The following is a 19639-nucleotide window of genomic DNA, read 5'->3' as shown; positions in this document are numbered from 1 at the left end:
CTTTCCCATACAATGCAACTGGACTGGGTCAGGAATAGAACAACCAAGAGGAAAAGGCAGATCATTTTTTTTTTGAAGCTGGAGGACTGGTTATTTATTCCTGAGTTCAGGAAAAAAGAGGTACTTGACTTTCTTTAATTACAACATAGCCTGGCCAACTATACACCACTGATGTTTTCAAGATGTTGCTCAAAGGATATTCCAGCTCTTCATATCAAAATGTACACATTAATGCAGAGGAAACTCAAACTGTAATAGATATTAGATGTCTTGAAGCACAATTCCAACTAAACCAAAAATGATTCGAAGAGGAAAATATAATGCCCTCCAATAGGACACGTAGGTTGCGAGACAAACATCATCAAGGATTCCCTAGGGTACAGCATCTTCTGCAATGGTAGTCAAGTTCTATGTGTTAGGCTTAAGTGCTCAGAAAAATGCTGGTACTCAATTGATGACAGTTGCAAAAGCCTCTGGGAAGGTCTGATCTGACCTCACCGCAGTTCTGACATCTCCATTTAAACATCTTCCCTTCTGCGGACAAGGAAAGCTTCCAAACACTAAAGGTTCCCAAGAGTTAAACAGTCAGTCTCTCAAAAAACTCTAGTCAGTATATAAACATATCTTTTAAGCAAAAATCCAGTCATCCTGGGAAAAGATTCACTTTAAACAATATAAAAGCCTATGTAAATGATATTTAATGGTGTGAGAAAATATTTGTAATATACTGATGTGTGAAAAAGGATAAACATTTTTTTTAAATGAGGAGGTTTACAAGATACATATAATGTGATCACATTTGTTAAAAAGTATATATACACATATGAGGATTTTTTACCAAAAGAATTCATGGCTATTATAGAAAGTTTGGAAAATAGAGGACAAAAAAACAATAGCTGTAATCCTATAAACCAGAGATTACCATTTAATATTTTAGTGTTTATATTTCCAATTTTTTCTATGTGTATATATATGTCCCCCCAATAAATGTAAATGTAAAAAACAGTCTTTTACTTAGTCATTAGTTTTGCACTGATTTACATATAATGCTATTCTAGGAAACTAGGGCAAATTTTAAGATTCATGCACTAGAGTGGTTCTTAACCTTGGCTGCGTATTAGAATTGCCTGGGGAACATTTAAAATTCCCAATGTCTGGACTACCCCCCAGACCAATTAAACTAGAATCTTTGAAGATGGGACCTAGGCATCAGTATTTTTCAAAGTTCCCCAGGTGATTCCACTGAACAGCCAGGGTTGAGAACCACTACTGGACAGCTTTCCCCCTTTTGAGCAAAACATGATTTACAGCCGTGCTTTCTTAAACTTTCATGTGCATACAAATCATGTGGGGATCTTGTCAAAATATAGATTCTGGTTCAGGATAGGACCTGAGATTCTGCACTGGCTCAGGGACCATACTCTGAGTAGCTGTAGGGTTCTGGGAAAGAAAACTATTTTAAAGAATGGAAAGAGGCTTCCCTGGTGGCGCAGTGGTTGAGAGTCCGCCTGCCGATGCAGGGGACACGGGTTCGTGCCCCGGACCGGGAGGATCCCACGTGCCGCGGAGCGGCTGGGCCCGTGAGCCATGGCGGCTGAGCCTGCGCGTCCGGAGCCTGTGCTCCGCGGCGGGAGAGGCCACAACAGTGAGAGGCCCACGTACCGCAAAAAAAAAAAAAAAAAAAAAAAAAGAATGGAAAGAAAAAATTATAGCCACTGAAGCCCATATTCTATGCCACCAGACAGGGAGGGGTAATCTACAGCGGATGATCAAAGAATTGATATGAGGAGAAAAAGATGTTTCTAGGAAATAAGATTTTAGGGGACTGAAAGAAAGTTTGGAATAACTACATTTTTCAGGGGAAAACAGTCGCTGGAGCTTATATAGTTTGTGTGCACAAAGGAGGGCAAGCAAGCTTAGAAGACAAGAGAGGTGGGCAGTGTGAGAAAAAAAAATCAAATGTGTAGAAAATTGTTATGGAAAAAATAAAATCTTTGGCTGCCGTGCTGGAAATGGATAAAGAAACACCACAAGAGGACCTGCAGAATATTTCATTGTCAAAAAGATGTTTGGGAACCAGTACAGCTAATAAACTGAAGTTGGTGTAGATTAATAATCATCCTCCATCATCTCCCTCCTGGGACATAAGAGACCCCAGGAGCATAAGTCTCCCCTGGCAGTGCTTTAGGAACCAACAACAAAGAGTGGACTATTTGCCCAAATGCTTCTCTCTCTTTTTTTTTTTTTTTTTTTTTTTTTGCGGTACGAGGGCCTCTCAGTTGTGGCCTCTCCCGTTACGGAGCACAGGCTCCGGACGCGCAGGCTCAGTGGCCATGGCTCACGGGCCTAGTCACTCTGCGGCATGTGGGATCTTCCCGGACCGGGGCACGAATCCGTGTCCCCTGCATCGGCAGGCGGACTCTCAACCACTGCGCCACCAGGGAAGCCCCCAAATGCTTCTCTTTGTGTGCAGAGAGAACATGGGAAGCTCAAACATGGGGTCTCTTTGCAGCTTCTTGGCAATACTCTTCTTCAGATTTCTAAACTTCACTAGAGATATAACAAAAAGGCGGAGAGATTTTTTTTTCCTGAGGGCTTTCCCATGGAAATTAGAAATGTTTAGCATATTTTTTAGAATGACAAAGTAAGTATTTAATATAAAAGTATTCATAAGTCGCCATCAGACTGTTATTCCTTCAAAATAATTTCTAAAACCAATAAAATAGGAAAACTTTCATATAAAATTATCTGGGGTATTATATGAATCAGCTGGTACACTTTATCAGACATTATCAAATGGGCCATATCTGAGAAAACCTCTGTTTAAATAAACAGAAGAAACTAAAGGGGAAGCCTTTACCAAGAAATGGAAGAATTCTGATGCCAGATGATTCATGTTACACATCTCTTGGATGTAAGAATCTTTGGCAGAATCATGCACAACCATAATAGTCCCCTGATCCTTATATTCAGCACTTATTTACTGTATAATGGTGATAGTTAACATGTGTTGAGTGCCAAATACTGGCTAAGTGCTTTATCCACATCTACATTAATCCTCACAACCCTATGAAATAGGTATTATTATTATAGCCCTTGTATGGATGAGGTATCTGTGGTTTAGGGATGGCAAGTACCATGCTTAAAGGTCACAAAGCCAGTAAGTCATAAAGTTGGTTTTTGAGTACTTGATTTCAACATCCATTCTCTTAACATTTATATGACATAAACAGGCCTCCTGCATGCCCAGTCTGTACCAGGGAGAAACTATACTCAAGACTGGGGGACAGAAGAAGAGTAAGTCATGATCCCTAAGCCTGTGGTACAGGACAAGCCGTTCTTCCAGGACACGAGGCTAGAAAGGCACTTCAAACACTGCAGAATACAGGATGCCTTCTGGTGTGGAATGCCAGCTCAGATAATGCTGTTAGTGTATTCCACAGGTCAGAACTCATTTACTTTTGGGGGTCCCTGATTCTTGATCTTTTACATATCCTTGATGGATAGATGACATATTTACAGAGGATAGGCTCTGTGCCTAGAGACATAATTTTTTTTAGCTTAGGCAAGCTTTCCAGAAATTACTGAACCACTCTAACTATATAAAATCAATAAAGCCACAACAATGTCCAGATAACAGATCTAGTACTAGTTGAGGGGTTGGTCTCTTCTACATTCAAATGGTAAGAGGTAATGCTGGACAATCCAGTCCAGTCAGGATTGGGGGAAATCAGTTTCAGATTGAGGTTCTTGTCTCTCTTCTGAGTTTCTATAAAATCTCCAAAGGCTAAGGGAAACCCCACTGATTATAGTAGCCTAACAATGCTGTAAAGGTCAAATAATTCTTTTTTTTTTTTTTTTTTTTTGCGGTACGCGGGCCTCTCACTGTTGTGGTCTCTCCCGTTGCGGAGCACAGGCTCCGGACGTGCAGGCTCAGCGGCCATGGCTCACGGGCCCAGCAGCTCCGCGGCATGTGGGATCTTCCCGGACCGGGGCACGAACCCGTGTCCCCTGCATCGGCAGGCGGACTCGCTACCACTGCGCCACCAGGGAAGCCCCAAATAATTCTTAATCTATGATTCATTACCAGTGCAGAGAGATAAAGAAAGTCCTAACTCTTGCCTTTCTCAGAGCTAGCTTCCTAGCAGTCTTGTTCAACTTGATAACTGCAGACACAAGGCCAGGGAAAAGGTGAATAATATTTCCAGCCTTATCTGGCATCTGGCTACATTAATCGCTTAAAGCTGGTCTTCCAAAGAAAGAGCAGGCAGGGTAAAAGAACTAATATCTAAGTACCCACATTCAATGAACATGCTAAGCACTGTCCTAAGAGCCCCTCTCTTTTCTATTTTTCAATCTTATCTCACTTAATAATGACACTCACATGAAACAGTACTGCTCTCAGAAGTTAAACACCTTTCTCAGGAACTCACAGCTAGTAAACATAGCTTGCATTCAGGCAGAGGCCTGTCCACACTACATACTCTTGGAAAGAAGTGGCTTCAGGCAGCTGCAAGGTGCTGGGTATCTTTGTGAGGACAGGCCTCCAGTGCTAGAAAAGCTGAGGAAACTGATGAGAGGATGAGAAAGGCAGGCAGAAATTGTCCTTTTGCCCCTCCTAACAATATTCTCTTGGGATATGGTTAGTAGATAATAAGGACTATGTATTGAGTTACTGATGCTGTACAGTTGTCCCTCAGTATCTGCGGGGGGTTGGTTCTAGGACCCCTGTCATACTATAATCTGTGGATGCTCAAGACCCTTATTTATAAAATGGCATAGTATTTGCATACAACCTATGCACATCCTCCCGCATACTTTAAATCATCTCTAGAATATTTATAATGCCTAATACAATGTAAACGCTATGTAAATAGTTACTGGCATGGCAAATTCAAGTTTTGCTTTTTGGAACTTTCTGGAATTTTTTTTCCTGAATATTTTTGATATGCAGTTGAATCCCGGGATGTGGAACCCACGAATATGGAGGGCTGACTTTACTGATCCACAATGGAAACAAAACTCTGTTTATGATAATAAAACTTCCCTGTTATAAGTTGCATTCAATTAATTAAATATTTCAAATTAATGATCTCCTTGAAATGCAGCTATGTGTTCAAATACTAAAAAGTACACCTCTTGCTTTTCTATTCCCTGAATGATGCCATGAATTCCTTATTTGAAAGGGATTCAAGACCTTACAATTTGCTTTTAAGTACTGAAAATTTGCAGTGTTATAAGCAATCTGAAATTATCTTAATTGACATAGAAGCCTTGTTTTATTACAAAGTTTTTGATATAAAGACTTCTTATCCTATTCAGCTAATCTTCTGAGAAGATGCAAAAGGAAATGAGAAAATCTCAGGCAGGGAAAGCATTTGACAGTATGGTCCACATTATAACACAGAGAAAACTTTCATTTAAAGAGCAGGGGTTAGTATTTGAAATCAATCCTTGCCAACTGCAGAATTGCTCCTAAAACGAAGTTCAGATAAGTAGGTTGACATTTTTTTCTACAAACATTCAGAGTAACTTTTATATTTTTTGGCAAGATCAAAACTAATATTTCTCATAAATTCACACAGGTGATTTACTAGTACATATTTGCCTCACTAGAGAGCCAAAGGAACAAAGCTCAGAGAGTGATGACAAAAAGTTTGTTTTACATGGAGGGTAACATTACTACAGTACTCTTTACTTTCTCACTAAATCATTTCCCTTCAACTCTCCAAAGAGAGCTGCCACTATCATTTTTACCCTCCTCCTACTATAATCACGCTAACCATTTCATCCACATATTTATTCCCCAAACATGCACTGAATTCTACTGTGTATCAGGCACAAGTTGTACTGGGGATTCTACAGATGCGTTACTCAAAATATGGTCCACAGACTGGTGCTGGTTTGTGAAGGCATTGGTTACCAGTTTGTGACAAGTATTTATTTATTTATTTTAAATTAAATTTTATTTTTTTTAACATCTTTATTGGAGTATAATTGCTTTACAATGGTGTGTTAGTTTCTGCTGTATAACAAAGTGAGTCAGCTATACGTATACATATATCCCCATATCCCCTCCCTCTTGTGTTTCCCTCCCACCCCTCTAGGTAGTCACAAAGCACCGAGCTGATCTCCCTGTGCTATGAGGCTGCTTCCCACTAGCTATCTATTTTACGTTTGGTAGTGCATATATGTGACAAGTATTTAAAAATTTTAATAGCAATTTAGCAGAGTAATTTGAATGTTGATTCTAACAATAAAACTTTTGACTTATTTTCTATGTCATTTTTCTAATAATTCATTTTAGTTATTTTATAAAAATATCAGTCTATAAAGGATTAGAAGTAAAAACCTGGTTTGTTACCAGTAATAGTTTAAGAAGCATTGTTCTAGAGGACAGAAAGACCTCTGCTCTTGCTTGACATGGGCATGGTTAATCCTATGTGACTGTCCAAAAAAAAAAAAAAAAAAAATTCTTCCATCCTCAGACACACACATTTCTGAGGAACATATAAGTTCAGGCTTTGTAAATAGGTTTGGGAATACTGATTTTTAAAAAAGGTTGTAAGTTAATAATAGGTTAAAAGAACAATGGAGAAGGGTGAGATAGGAAGGTAAATCAAGTAGAAAGGACAATTTAATAAAGAACAGGAAATCAACAGGCAACCAGGAGGGTAGCAGGTATAATGAACTGCTATAAGTCTGGAGTGAAGAAGTTAATAGGGTAACTCAAGGCTTACTGGAGGGAGGAAGACACCGAGTCTAGTCTCTGCCATCCTTTGCATTCTCCAGTCACCTCCTACCCTAGCTCCTAGGCACAGCCTATCCTCCAGCCATCCCTAATTGCCCTACTTCCCAAAGACAATATCTTCTTTTGCTTGAGTATTTAGCAGACCGCTGCTCCGTTCCCACCAGAATGGGCATCCCACCCTCCAGTACTCTCCTTAAGGACCCAGTGCTATTGTCAACCTCTCTGATTACGTTCCCTGGTACACCCTGAGGCAAAGTTTTGATTCCCCCTCAGTGCACCTGTACACTTGTTTATAATTGCGTCACAGTACTTATCAGAACGTACCATGCATATAAGTCTGCAAGTCAAATTCCATTGGCAGTATATTATTTATCCTTCTCTTCTCAGTGCTCAGCACATAATTGCCTCTCAAATATGTGTTGAACCACACTGAGCATCAGAGAGCGAGTCAGAGGGGTTGATGAGAATTCTCATTCAGGCTGAGCAACCAGAAATCAAGGCTCACTGAAGACTGTCTAGAAGCCAAACAAGGAGAGCTGCTCATTCAGGGTTCAGCAGGCTATGGAAAGGCCAGATTAGAGTTGGAGCTCAGTGAAAACCAAAAAGCAGCAAACCAAAAAACCCCCATTCTCCTTAAGGAGAACAGTTGAGTCAGGAAGCTAAATTGCAGGTAGAAACACATTCGAGTTTAAAAGCCCATTCTGAAGTTGGATTCACGACTTGGCAGAGTACCTGTAAATTATACATGGGCATGTGGCTCATTACCTGTAGTCTGAGGAGTTTCAAGGTAGCTAGAATTTTCAGGCAGAATGGCTGACTAAGCACAAATGACATATGCTAATGTCTACTATGGCAGACCTGAGTAATAGGAGGCAAAGCTCCAATACCAAGGTCACAGGCATGAAGAAAAACTTCCCCCTCTCATTCATCTGGGGTGGAAGCAGCTGCAATGACCAGCAGTAAACAAAGGGAGTTTCTGTTTAGTGGTATCCCGAACATTTTCATCTCAGGAATGCCTTTCTTGGCTCTGCTTACATAGTTTTTGGTTGTGTTTTTTTCTTTTTGTTCTTGTTCTCTGTCCTTTAACACTCTGCCTTCATGATCTCTCCCATCTCAAACTCTCTCTTCCTTGTTCACTCTCTGAACTCACTTCCTTCCCCGACTCCCACTTTCATTAATTCTTAAATATCAAAGCCCTCCTCTTAGGCTCCTTCTGCACTAGCATTGGTTATACAGAGCATCCTATTTTTTAGTATATTTTAAGAACCAGTTCTAATTGATGGGCATTTAAACATCTTTCTTTGACCAATAAGTTCCCAGTGATTTTTCCCTGTGGTATTTTTCCTATTTATGGGGACAAGGTGAGAAAATATAAATGGATCCCTGAGAAACCTGGTTTCAGTATCCTTGAAACATAATATGCAGCACTGTAATCAGTGGTGATATGCCTGTGAAATAATACTCTGGCCCTGGCAGAGGTACTATGCTTGGAAAGCATACAATCAAAATTCAAACTGGTCTGGGAAACAGTGGAGGCAAGAAATTTAGTAATGAGAAAAAGATCGCTATTTGAAACATAACACAGTCTTCTCACTAGCAAAGTCAAACAATGAAACAAACCTTTCTTTTTCTAGTAGGTCTATTATTCTACTGATACATGTGCAGTTATGTGCCTGAAAATGCTCAGAAACAAACTAGAATAGATATAACCAAAGAGATTCATAGAGACTCCCTTTGCATTTGCTTCCCAGAACCTCCTGATCGAAGAAGAGATAACAGAAGGCACTTTGCTAAGGTGCATCCCCAAAAGCATCAGCAACTGTTTCTTATACATTATTCAGAGGAATGAGGATATTACCTTAAATCCTATCGAAATCCACATTCCGAGATCCTGAATTTTACCTAGCTTTAAAAATGCTACAGTACTGAGAAATCAACTTCCTCAAATTACAACCATCTTTAAAAAAAAAAAAAAAAAGCAAAGCCAAAGATGATTTTGGCTTTCAAATGGGACATACGTGTCATGTAGGGGGGCTTTTTTTTTCTTTTTGCGGTACGCGGGCCTCTCACTGTTGTGGCCTCTCCCGTTGCGGAGCACAGGCTCCGGACGCGCAGGCTCAGTGGCCATGGCTCACGGGCCTAGCCGCTCCGCCGCATGTGGGATCTTCCCGGACTGGGGCACGAACCCGTTTCCCCTGCATCGGCAGGCGGACTCTCAACCACTGCACCACCAGGGAAGCCCTAGGGGGCTTATTTTGCTATCACTCCAACAGCCATAATTACTTCCCAGAATTGTGAAAAAGGCTTCAGATGTCTAATCTGGAGCAAAAAAAAAAAAAGGATCACTAAGACTCTGGCTTTATCAACACCCCGAAACCTGAAACCTACAAATTTGCAAAATAGCAACCCTGAACTTCAAAACAAAGATAAATAAATAATTTAAACAATGTTATAGTAAGCATAATACATCTATAGAGCTCTAGTTTTTAAAGCTAGTTGGCATATATTATTCCACTCAAAGTTCATAACACCTCTGTAAGGCAGACAGAGCAAGCATCTTTGTTTTACAGGTGTTAAGCAACTTGCACAAAGCTGGATAAGCTTAAATAAGTGACTTCCATCCTTTAGTAAAATCTCTCTACCTACTCCCCTAATCTCTGCTTTCTCAAGTCAACAGATTTCTTGGAAGAGTAATCTATTCTTGCTGAATTTATTTCCTCATCTAGTATCCATTTTTTAATCTTGGCAAATGATAATTTGTTTCCCCAAATAGCTACTATTCTCAAAATCTGCTATTCTCAGAAAGATCACCAGTGACCTACAAGGTATTATGGGACTTTCAGTAGTCTCAAATATTCAATGAGTGAATGAAATTTCCAGCAATTTCAAGGACTTGTTTTTGATCCTCATTCTTCCTCATTCTTGACCCCAACTCCCCTCTGAAACACTCTCTTCCCTCATTTTTCATGCCATCACCTTCCTTCCTCTCTTACTCCTCAGTATCTTTATTTTTACTTATGTATGTATGTATGTATGTATTTATGTCTGGCTGCGTTGGGTCGTTGCTGCGCACCGGCTTTCTCTAGTTGTGGCGAGCAGGAGCTACTCTTTGTTGCGGTGCGCGGGCTTCTCATTGCAATGGCTTCTCTTGTTGCGGAGCATGGGCTCTAGGCATGCAGGCTTCAGTAGCTGTGGCACACGGGCTCAGTAGTTGTGGCGCACGGGCTTAGTTGCTCTGCAGCATGTGGGATCTTCCCAGACCAGGGATCGAACCCGTGTCCCCTGCGTTGGCAGGCGGATTCTTAACCACTGCGCCACCAGGGAAGTCCTCCCCAGTATCTTTAAAATTAAACTGCTCAACAGCTACTCATCATCCAAGATCCGATTCAAATGACAATTCTGAAGTCTTCCAGAACACCTCCAGCAGCAGGTTCCACATTACTTCTGAGGTTCCACAGTACTTCATACTACTAGGCACTTATCACACTATATTTTGATTGTTATCATCTCTGTCTCTGTCTCTCCCTCCCTCCCTTATAAAAGTTCTTTGGATATAGAAACTGGCTTATCGTTTCATATCTCTTGGGTTTAGCAAATTACCTGGCACTTACAGACCCTGCTAACAAATGTCTGAATGAACCACCAGATAAGTGGCAGCAGTAAGGCCTCTGCCTTTATCCTTCTCACAGAAGGTGGCTCAAAAGCAAAGGCTTTTAAATTTCTTACTTCTTATTCCATGAAAGTAAGTGATCAGGCTTGATTCTCACATTTAGTCCCTTAAAAATTTTTTTTCTTTTCCTTGCAGTGATCTATGAGCCACCCTTTTCAAGTGGAACAGTCAGACAGGTGGCGGTGCCACACATGGTATAACAGTTATGACTCCTACAATTTGCCCATCCACTCTCTACCATGTGAGGACACAGGGAGAAGGTGGACATCTGTAAGCCAGGAATCAAATCAGTCAGTACCTTGATTTTGGACTTCCTAGCCTCCAGGACTGTTGAGAAATAAATGGCTGTTGTATTTCGGTATTTTGTTGTGGCAGCCCTAGCAGAAAAATACATGCTGCTTAAATAGTTTCTGGAAAATGTCTTTTTTTCAGCTAACTCTAATTGTTAGAAAATTCTTCCTTATCCCAAGCTAAATCCTGCCCTCTGCATCTGAGAGTTGAGGAAAAACAAAGAAGAATATAGGGGATGTGATCACTATGGAGGAGAATAATTTTCAAGTGAAAAATAAATCTGTGACTTAAACAGAGGAAAAATTTTAAACTCAAAATCAATAATATGGTAACAAAAATAAATTCTCCAGAGAGGAATCATGGTATACTATAGAAAACAGTAGTTTGCAGAAAGACAAACCAAGGTTTAAATTAAGATTCTGACTTTATCTGAGTGACAACCTCGTCAATCCTTATTTCCCCCATTTATAAAGTGTGGATAATAATGTGTAGAGTTGTAATAATGTAATAATATGTGAAAGTGCTTTGAAAAGCTGAAAAAGACTACAAGAATGTCAAATATTATTAGGCTATCCCCTTTCTTCTTGTGGCTATATTTAAAGTGTTATTTATATTAGAGTTATTTATGTTTAGTTCTCTAGACTTTATCCAAATTCAGAGGCAAAAATTGCTCTCCCTAACTTTGAAATCAGTGGATCCGCAATACACTAAACAAAATACATCATTAATACTGAGTAGTATTAATCTAAAAAGAGTTGTCTGAAAAACAAAAAGGAAACAATATCATGTTTTAATTATATCAAATCACACACAAAAATGTTCTGCCTATTTTAGGTGTAGTACATACCTTAATAGAAATACTTGCTGAAGAGTCCTTGTTAACTAAGAAAGGTTGTCACCAAATCAAAGAATTGCAGTGTTGAAAGGATTTGAGTCCTTCTGGAGTTTATCCACTCTAATGCCTTATCTGATGCATACATAATTTCCTTCTGCAATACTCCTGATGGACAGGCATCCATCTGGTGCTTAAAATATTTTCTGAAACAATTTTTTTCTTCAGGTAACTCTAATTATTAAAACTGGGCTAAAATCTGTCCCCTGTAACTTCTAACCTTGTATCCTCTGAGAGCCACACAGAACACATTTACTTTTTCTTCTTTAGAACAGATTTTTTTTTTTTTTTTGGCTGCATTGGGCCTTCATTGCTGCACGCGGGCTTTCTCTAGTTGAGGTGAGTGGGGGCTACTCTTTGTTGTGGTGAGTAGGCTTCTCATTGCAGTGTCTTCTCTTGTTGCAGAGCACAGGCTTCAGTAGTTGTGGTGCACGGGCTTAGTTGCTCCGTGACATGTGGGATCTTCCTGGACCAGGGCTCGAACCCGTGTCCCCTGCATTGGCAAGCGGATTCTTGACCGCTGTGCCACCAGGGAAGCCCCTAGAACAGTTTTTTAAACTTTAGAACACTCATATCCTTTGCCCAACTCATCTTCAGGTTAATCCTCCTCAGTTCTCCAGTTATTGTACTGACATGTTTCAAGTGCCTCTCCTCTGGACCAGCTCCACTTTGTTGTACCCCTCCCCCGCACTGCAGCCTAAGCAAATTCCTCTATAAACGGCGTGCTTATTTAGTCCAATCCACTAAGATCTTTACGGATATTGGACTATAAGAAAATATATTTGCTTTTCCTCTCAGCTTCAAAATTATCAGCAGATCAAAAGCAAAAGAAGAATGTTGCTCCTAAAATCTTGATAATTTGAGTTTTAAGCATTCAAGCAATGGTTCGAACAGTCAGATTACTAGACAAGATGGCCTTGCCTTTACAATATCTTCCTATGATGCTAAAGCTCAGGAATAGGGACAGGTCCATACTTTAAGAAGTCAAGGGCTTCCCTGGTGGCGCAGTGGTTGAGAGTCCGCCTGCCGATGCAGGGGACACGGGTTCGTGTCCCGGTCTGGGAAGATCCCACATGCCGCGGAGTGGCTGGGTCCGTGAGCCATGGCCGCTGAGCCTTGCGCATCCGGAGCCTATGCTCCGCAACGGGAGAGGCCACAACAGTGAGAGGCCCGCGTACCACAAAAAAAAAAAAAAAAAAAAAAAAAAAAAAAAAAAAAAAAAGAAGTCAAGGCCTCCTCTAACATGGGGATTTGTGGATGCAGAGTGCTGACAAGTGAAGCCTGTAAGGCAAAAGTGAGGTCAAGCCTAATAAGAACCTAGAGCTGGCAAACCCCAGCCCTATTGACAGTCCTTTATCAAATATAGTGATGATACAACCAGAATTTTCCATGAGAGTCTTACCATATTCTGTTTCATTTTTCCAGAGGTTAATATAATATTTCACTAGAAACACAATCCTGGAAAGGAATTTAGAAGGTCTGAAGAAGACTATAAGTATCTAATTATATTCCAAATTCCTCCCACAAATGCAAAAACAGCAATTCCTGTTTAAAAATCCTAAATAATAAAATCAAGAGGATGTTATAGTCATTTAATCCATTCAGGATAACGATAACAACTTCTCGGAGCCCATGCAGGATTCTGGAGAACAAACTACTGATCACAATCTACATGAAGTCTATTACTAGCCAATCTGTGCTCAACACAATCTGTGTATTTATTGGTTCTATGGCTGGTATGTTTTGGTTGCTTTCCCAAAATTTGGGTTGATAAGATAAAAACTCTATTTTAGGAATTATAAACCCCAGACTCATTTTTAACACTTGGCCAAGGCACCTCTTAGGCAATACTGACATTCAAGAAAAGTTCAACAGTCTACTATTCTTAACAAGGAAATCTAAGTCCATAGAAGATGTAAAGCCAACTATTTTTGACTGGAGGTAAAGTTAAAGATCAAGGTGCTGTGAGAAAGAGAATGTGGGAGATCCAGAAGCAAACTATGGAGAGGAAAGGCAAGAACACAAGTGAAAGGTGCTTTCAGAAACCTTCTGAGCCAAACTGGTTCTTTTTTTGATCACCTGCCATAAATTGGAATGTGATTAGTTGCTAGAAAACAAGATAAACACTAGGTACACATCAATGCTTCTCAATTGAATCATTTCTTCAGAGGCAAAACAGATATTACAGTTGCTCAGTTAGAAAGAGAATAATAGCATGAAGTCATTGGTTATACCTCAGAAAAATAAGTGGTTTTACAGAAATATTAACGCTACTATTATCGTCAATAATATTAAGTATTAATAAAAAATAATACAGCAGTTAACATTTATTACTGTGTGCAAGGCACTGTACTAAGCATTTTATATGCAGCCTCATTTAATCCTCATATCAACCCTATAAAGAAATGAAATGGATAGTGAGGTTCACAGTTTGAGTGCTTTGCCTCGGGTCACAGTGGTGGGGGTAATAAAGTCTGAACCTAGAGTCCATTGATGACAGCTCTCTGCTTTACTGCACTTACACGTAAACTTTTGATAGATATCAATTACTTTCCATAAAGGTCTCTCTCTCTCTCTCTCTCTCTCACACACACACACACACACACACACACACAGAGCAAATGAAGCATCCCTTTTCCGCAACAGTTGCCAACACTGAATATTATCAGTCTTTAAATTTTTGTCAGTTAATTGGGAAAAAAGGGATAGTCTGTTGTTTTAATAGGGTTGAACATCTCTGAATTTATTCATTGGTCATTTGCATCTTTCTTCTGTGAACTATTTGTTCATATCCTTTGCCCATTTTGAGTTAAATTTTTATCTTATTGATTTGCAGGCAGTCATTTATATTCTGGATATTATATTAATATCTGGAGTATAAGTAAAGAAAGAAATGGAGACAATTAGCTAATCTTTAAAAAAATTAAATCTGCTTCATACCTTATACCCAAGCAAATTCCAGATGGATCAAAAATAATGAAATCATAAAAGCATAATCCTTTCTTATGGCAATGTGTCAGTTTCTTGGTATTAATTTAATAAAATTATGGATTTATGTTGAGGAAAAAGTAATTTGAACAGGCTGAACAGGGCATTACAGCCTATACTAGAAAACTAGTATAAGAAGACTTTCAGTGACAAATCTATGTCACTGAAAGCAACTGAAAGCAACTATCTTCGAAAATTATGAACGTGGTAAATTTATTAAGTTAAAAAGTTTCAAAATAATACTTATGATTCCATTTTAATAAAAGGAAACACATTAGCTACATCAGAAGGCTATATTGAAATATTAACAAAGGTCATTTCTAGGTAGCTGGAGTTTGTAAAAGAAAAATTCAGTACTATTTTAAAAAATGCATTGCTTTTGAAGATATCCCTTCTAAACAGACACAAAGATGGTTAGACTTCTGAAAAGAAGGGTCTGTGACTCATTCATTTTTATGTCCTGTAAGCGCACAGTGCCTGTTCAGAAGTCTCCCGAAAGACCTTTGTTGAATGAATGAAATGGGGAACGCAGGATTTACAAACAAAATCTCCATATCAGCTACTTAAAACACTCAAATTCAAAACCTTGCAGGAGAATCATATTTGTTCCCCAAGTAATATTTCATTCACAACTTTAGTTTATAACTACAAAATGTTATGCTTTTAACAAACAAGAAAGAAATGTAAGACTCTTAATGTGTATGAGCTAAAAGCAGTGGGGTGGAGATGATGTGAAAAAGAAATCTTGGGAATTCCCTGGCAGTCCAGTGGTTAGGGCTCCGAGCTTCCACTGCAGGGGGCACAGGTGATCCCTGGTCAGGGAACTGAGATCCCACAAGCCCGTGTGGCCAAAAAAAAAAAAAATTCTTTTAAAATATTTTATTTTATTTTATTATTTTTTTTGCGGTACGCAGGCCTCTCACTGTTGTGGCCTCTCCCGCTGCGGAGCACAGGCTCCGGACGCGCAGGCTCAGCGGCCATGGCTCACGGGCCCAGCCGCTCCGCGGCATGTGGGATCTTCCCGGACCGGGGCACGAACCCGTGTCCCCTGCATCGACAGGCGGACTCTCAACCACTGCGCCACCAGGGAAGTCCTAAATATTTTATTTTTGAAAAGACTTATGACAAATACAAAAGTTTATGTTGAATTCTCTCAGATACAAAGGCTATCCCTGATTTATGAAGTATGTTATTCATACTTACTGAGTGTCTATTATGGGCGTATGGGCAAGCTTCTATTTGTATAAAAAGGGCATGAATATTTACAAGGAACTTATGACTTCAAACACATAACTGTTCATGACATATCAATCCTATTGTAAACTGTACTAAATCACACTATAAAACTATAATAATTGAACTAATGCGTGCAGTAAAGGAATGGGAAGAGATAAACAGACCGATGAAACAGAAATATTCCAAAAATAAACCCGTCTTATGGAGACTCAGTATTTGACAAAGATAGCTTTCAAAACAGAGGGGAAAGGATGGCCTAACTACTTAGTAAACAGTAGTGGGCAACTGGCTATCCAAATAGCAAAGGAAGTTAGATTTCTACCACATACCATCTATGTAAATACATTTCAGATGGATTAAAGAGCTAAACATTACAAAGAGAAAAAAAATAGGCTATTTAATTAACCTGAAGATAAGGAAGGTCTTCTTAAATGAGACACAAAATTCAGAAGCCACATGAATAATATTGATGAATTTGAAGTGATAATTTAAAATTTCTGTTCAACAAAAAACAGACAAGCAATACATTGAGAGAAAACATGTGCAACGTACAATACAGGCAAAGGATTGATACTACAAGAAAGAACACCTATAAAACAATAAGAAAAATAAACAATTCAATATCAACAAGCAATTCACGAAGAAAAAGAAATGGCCAAACAGAAGATTCCGTGACTTCTCTACTAAAAACAACAACCATAATAGCTAATACATAATGCTTACTAGGCATCAGGAGCTTGGCTACGTGCTTTAGATATCAACTCATTTAATCCTCCCAACAACCCTAGGAGATAAGGTATTATTTTTATCCCTTTTTACAGCGGAGGAAATTGTGGCAGCAGTTAAAGAAGCTGCTCAGGGACACACAACCAGGAGTGCAGGGCTAGAATTCCAACGCAGACAGTATAGCTCTACAGGCCAGTACAGCACTGACCCACTATCCTATATGACCTCTCCAGGGATCTAGGCATCAGGGAAATACAAATTAAAACAAGATGTCATCTGTTGTTCAAACTGACAAAAATAAAAAAGACCAACATAGTCAATGTGGCAAATGAGTATTATCAACATTGTTGGTAGAAGAATAAAATGGCGATTTCTTTTTGTAGTAAAAACTCTTCAGAAACAGATGCTCTGAAAGTTCAGAAAAACAATTTATGCAATAAAAGGTGGACAACAGTCAGGTAGTTTCTTACTAAAATGTTAATTTTATTTTCTCTTGAAGGTAGTAACAAATCCTAGAACTCCTTTCCTTTTCTCTCTTAATTCTCAGATGCCAATAAAGGCCACCAGAGGATGAGCATTCCTTTGCTCCCATGCTAACTGTTTTTTGGTGGCTGCTTCCCTTGTGATTTAATCAGCCCAGGTCAAATTTTCCCTGAAAACCTGTTTCTCGATGCACTAAACGACACAGATTCTGCTTTCTATTCTTTTCTATATTTGTCCCTTAGCCTCTTTCTCAAGAGCCACAGTTAAAAAAAAAAAAAAAAAAAAAAAAAAAAGAGCCACAGTTTCTCTTGAACAAGGTTCAAGAGACAAGACTGAAGGTGAGAAGCTCAAACTTTCCCTTTTTGGGGTGTTCCAAAGCCATTAAAAAGACTCTTACTTTCAGCAACAGTGTTAACTCCAGACAAAAACATGGCTTGTGAAATCTCTCAATTCGCCATAGTCTCCAGTTTACAGCATAAACGTTAAGTAATAATATAAATTACTTAAGGGAAAAATAAAATCCATGTCATAGCTTTTCTAATACTTCAGCCATGCCTATCTACTTATAGGCCCTATTATGAAGAGAAACACGGGAAGGTACATGGAGCTATAAAAGAGGCTGTTACTAAACATCACTGCATAAAAGTACTGCAAGTTTATACTGAATGGCAGTATGTAAAGGCCTTTTTTGAAGGCCTTCCCTTAAAAAAAAAAAAGCACAGCAGGTCGGCTTCCATTTGAAAAATTTCATTTGTACATCCAAAACTTCCTGTAACTTTTTTGCTGTTGTGTTCTAAAACTTACTACCAACTTGGTTTCTGATTATGACAAAGCAATTAAAATTTGCAGGGGTGAAATGGACACTGTGGAAACACACTGGCAGCTCAGAGAACGGTGCTTGACCAAACCTCCAGGAGAGGAACCCTACATCGTCACTGAGAGACGAATTTAAGAGTGTTCCATATTGTGGCCATAGGATGTAAGAAGAGATTAAGGTCAGCAGGAAAATGTAAGACTGGAATGAACGAGATTGCGTTTTTTCACCTGCATCATATGGTCACAGATTAACATTCCATTAAAACACAAAGCTTCACTACAGGAAGGGGAGAAGGTTGCACCCGCGGCACCACCACAGGCCCGAGGCAATGATTTCGATATCCTGCTAAATGCCACCGTGTCCCCAACGTCATCAAATAATTGCTGGACAGCTCCACCATGTCTACGCATTAACCACACAAAATCCAGGGAGCAGACACCTTTGCCAGGAGTCCCAGTGCAAAAACATAACTCCTCAAGGCTTCGCACGCACAAATTTAGGGTTCTCATTTCGCTGGAAAGAAAACTGAGGAGCTGAGGGAGAAGCAGCGACCGTCCAGTGCCTCCAAGGGCCAAGACAGAGTTAAGATGAGGTCCACCTCGGACTTCTCACTCCCCACCTTCCTCCGCTCCAACCCTGGAAAGAGCCACAAGTGAGCAAGAGAAGTTGTGGAAACAAGACCGGGGTGGGGTGGGGGTGGGGGGGGGTAGGAGGGGAGAACCCGAGAGTTCAACACCAGCGTCTGCATTGGTCCCACACAAGGTCACTCGCTCCAAGTCACTTTTCCCTGCTGCCCTGGTGGGCTTCCCGCCAAAGAGGCAGCTAGGCTTCGAGGCCAGCCCACCGCGCCCCCTCGGCCCTCCCCTGCGGGCCGCAGCCCCTTCCCGGCCTCTCTTCTCGGACCCAAGCGCGCCTCCCGACACCTGTTTCCGACGCCCGGCCCCTCTCTCAGCCCAATTCCGCGGCTCCTCCGCCTCTACCCACGGGGCTCCCATCACCGTCTCCTCCCTCCCTCCGGACGCCCCTTTCCCGGCCTCCCGCGCCCGGTCCCGCCGGCGGCCTGGGACGGCGTTCCATTTTTCCCTTCCCGCCGCCCTCTCCTCGGGTGCCCACCTGGCGCGGCCCGCCCCCGGCCCGTCTCCTCAGCGAGCGGCCGCCTCCCAAGTCCTCCCGGCCCAGCCCCGCTCCCGGGAGGATACAGTTTGAAGCCCCTCAGGATCTCCCTGGCCCGCTCGTCCTTGGTTGACATGATGCGGCGGCCGCCGCCTGCGGCTCTCCCACGCTGGCCCGGCGGAGCCTCGTAGACTGTGCCCAGGAGCCGAGGACTGAGCCGCAGCCCGGCCTGCAGACCTCGGGCGAGCAGCTGCAGCGCCCAGACCCGGACCGGCCTCTTTCCCCTCAGCTCCCGCTCCTGATCCCTTCTCCTTCCCTCTAGCCTCGGAGCGCCCGCTCTGAAGCCAATGGAAAGCCCGCCTCGGCGATTGGCATCTTAACCAACCAATAGAAACATTCAGCGGCTTCGCAGGGGGACGGAGAGCGTCAATGGGAAGGGCCCTCCCCGGGAAGTCCCGTAGGACTAAATTTTCATTTGGTGGTGTTGCCTAGAGTTTGCCCCTGCGGAAGGTTGGCTTCAGATCTGCAGAGGCTCGCTTCGAGCCCGCTCCTGCCGCTGGGCACAGTAGGGCTCTGAGATAACTGCAGGTTGCCCTGTGCGATGTGGCGGAGACTACACTTCCCAGCATTCCAGGGGAGAGCCCGGGGGACCACAGATCCCAACACGCAACA

The 19639-nt window shown here is 41.1% G+C and overlaps 1 protein-coding gene across 1 annotated transcript in view; it reads right to left on the bottom strand.

Annotated features, from left to right (window-relative positions):
• The window catches only part of PDE6D (phosphodiesterase 6D), a 45399-nt gene extending 26169 nt beyond the window's left edge, over positions 1–19230 (bottom strand). The window contains exon 1 of the mRNA XM_079710590.1: positions 19054–19230. Within this exon, the coding sequence (XP_079566716.1) occupies positions 19054–19103 (50 nt within the window). The 5' untranslated portion in view covers positions 19104–19230. The remainder of the gene's footprint in view (positions 1–19053) is intronic.
• Positions 19231–19639: the final 409 nt, after the last annotated feature.

The sequence above is a fragment of the Hyperoodon ampullatus genome, assembly GCF_949752795.1.
Source record: "Hyperoodon ampullatus genome assembly, chromosome: 8".
Lineage (NCBI taxonomy): Eukaryota > Metazoa > Chordata > Mammalia > Artiodactyla > Ziphiidae > Hyperoodon > Hyperoodon ampullatus.
Note: the sequence above shows the minus strand (reverse complement) of the source record. Positions and strands in the feature narration are given on the sequence as shown.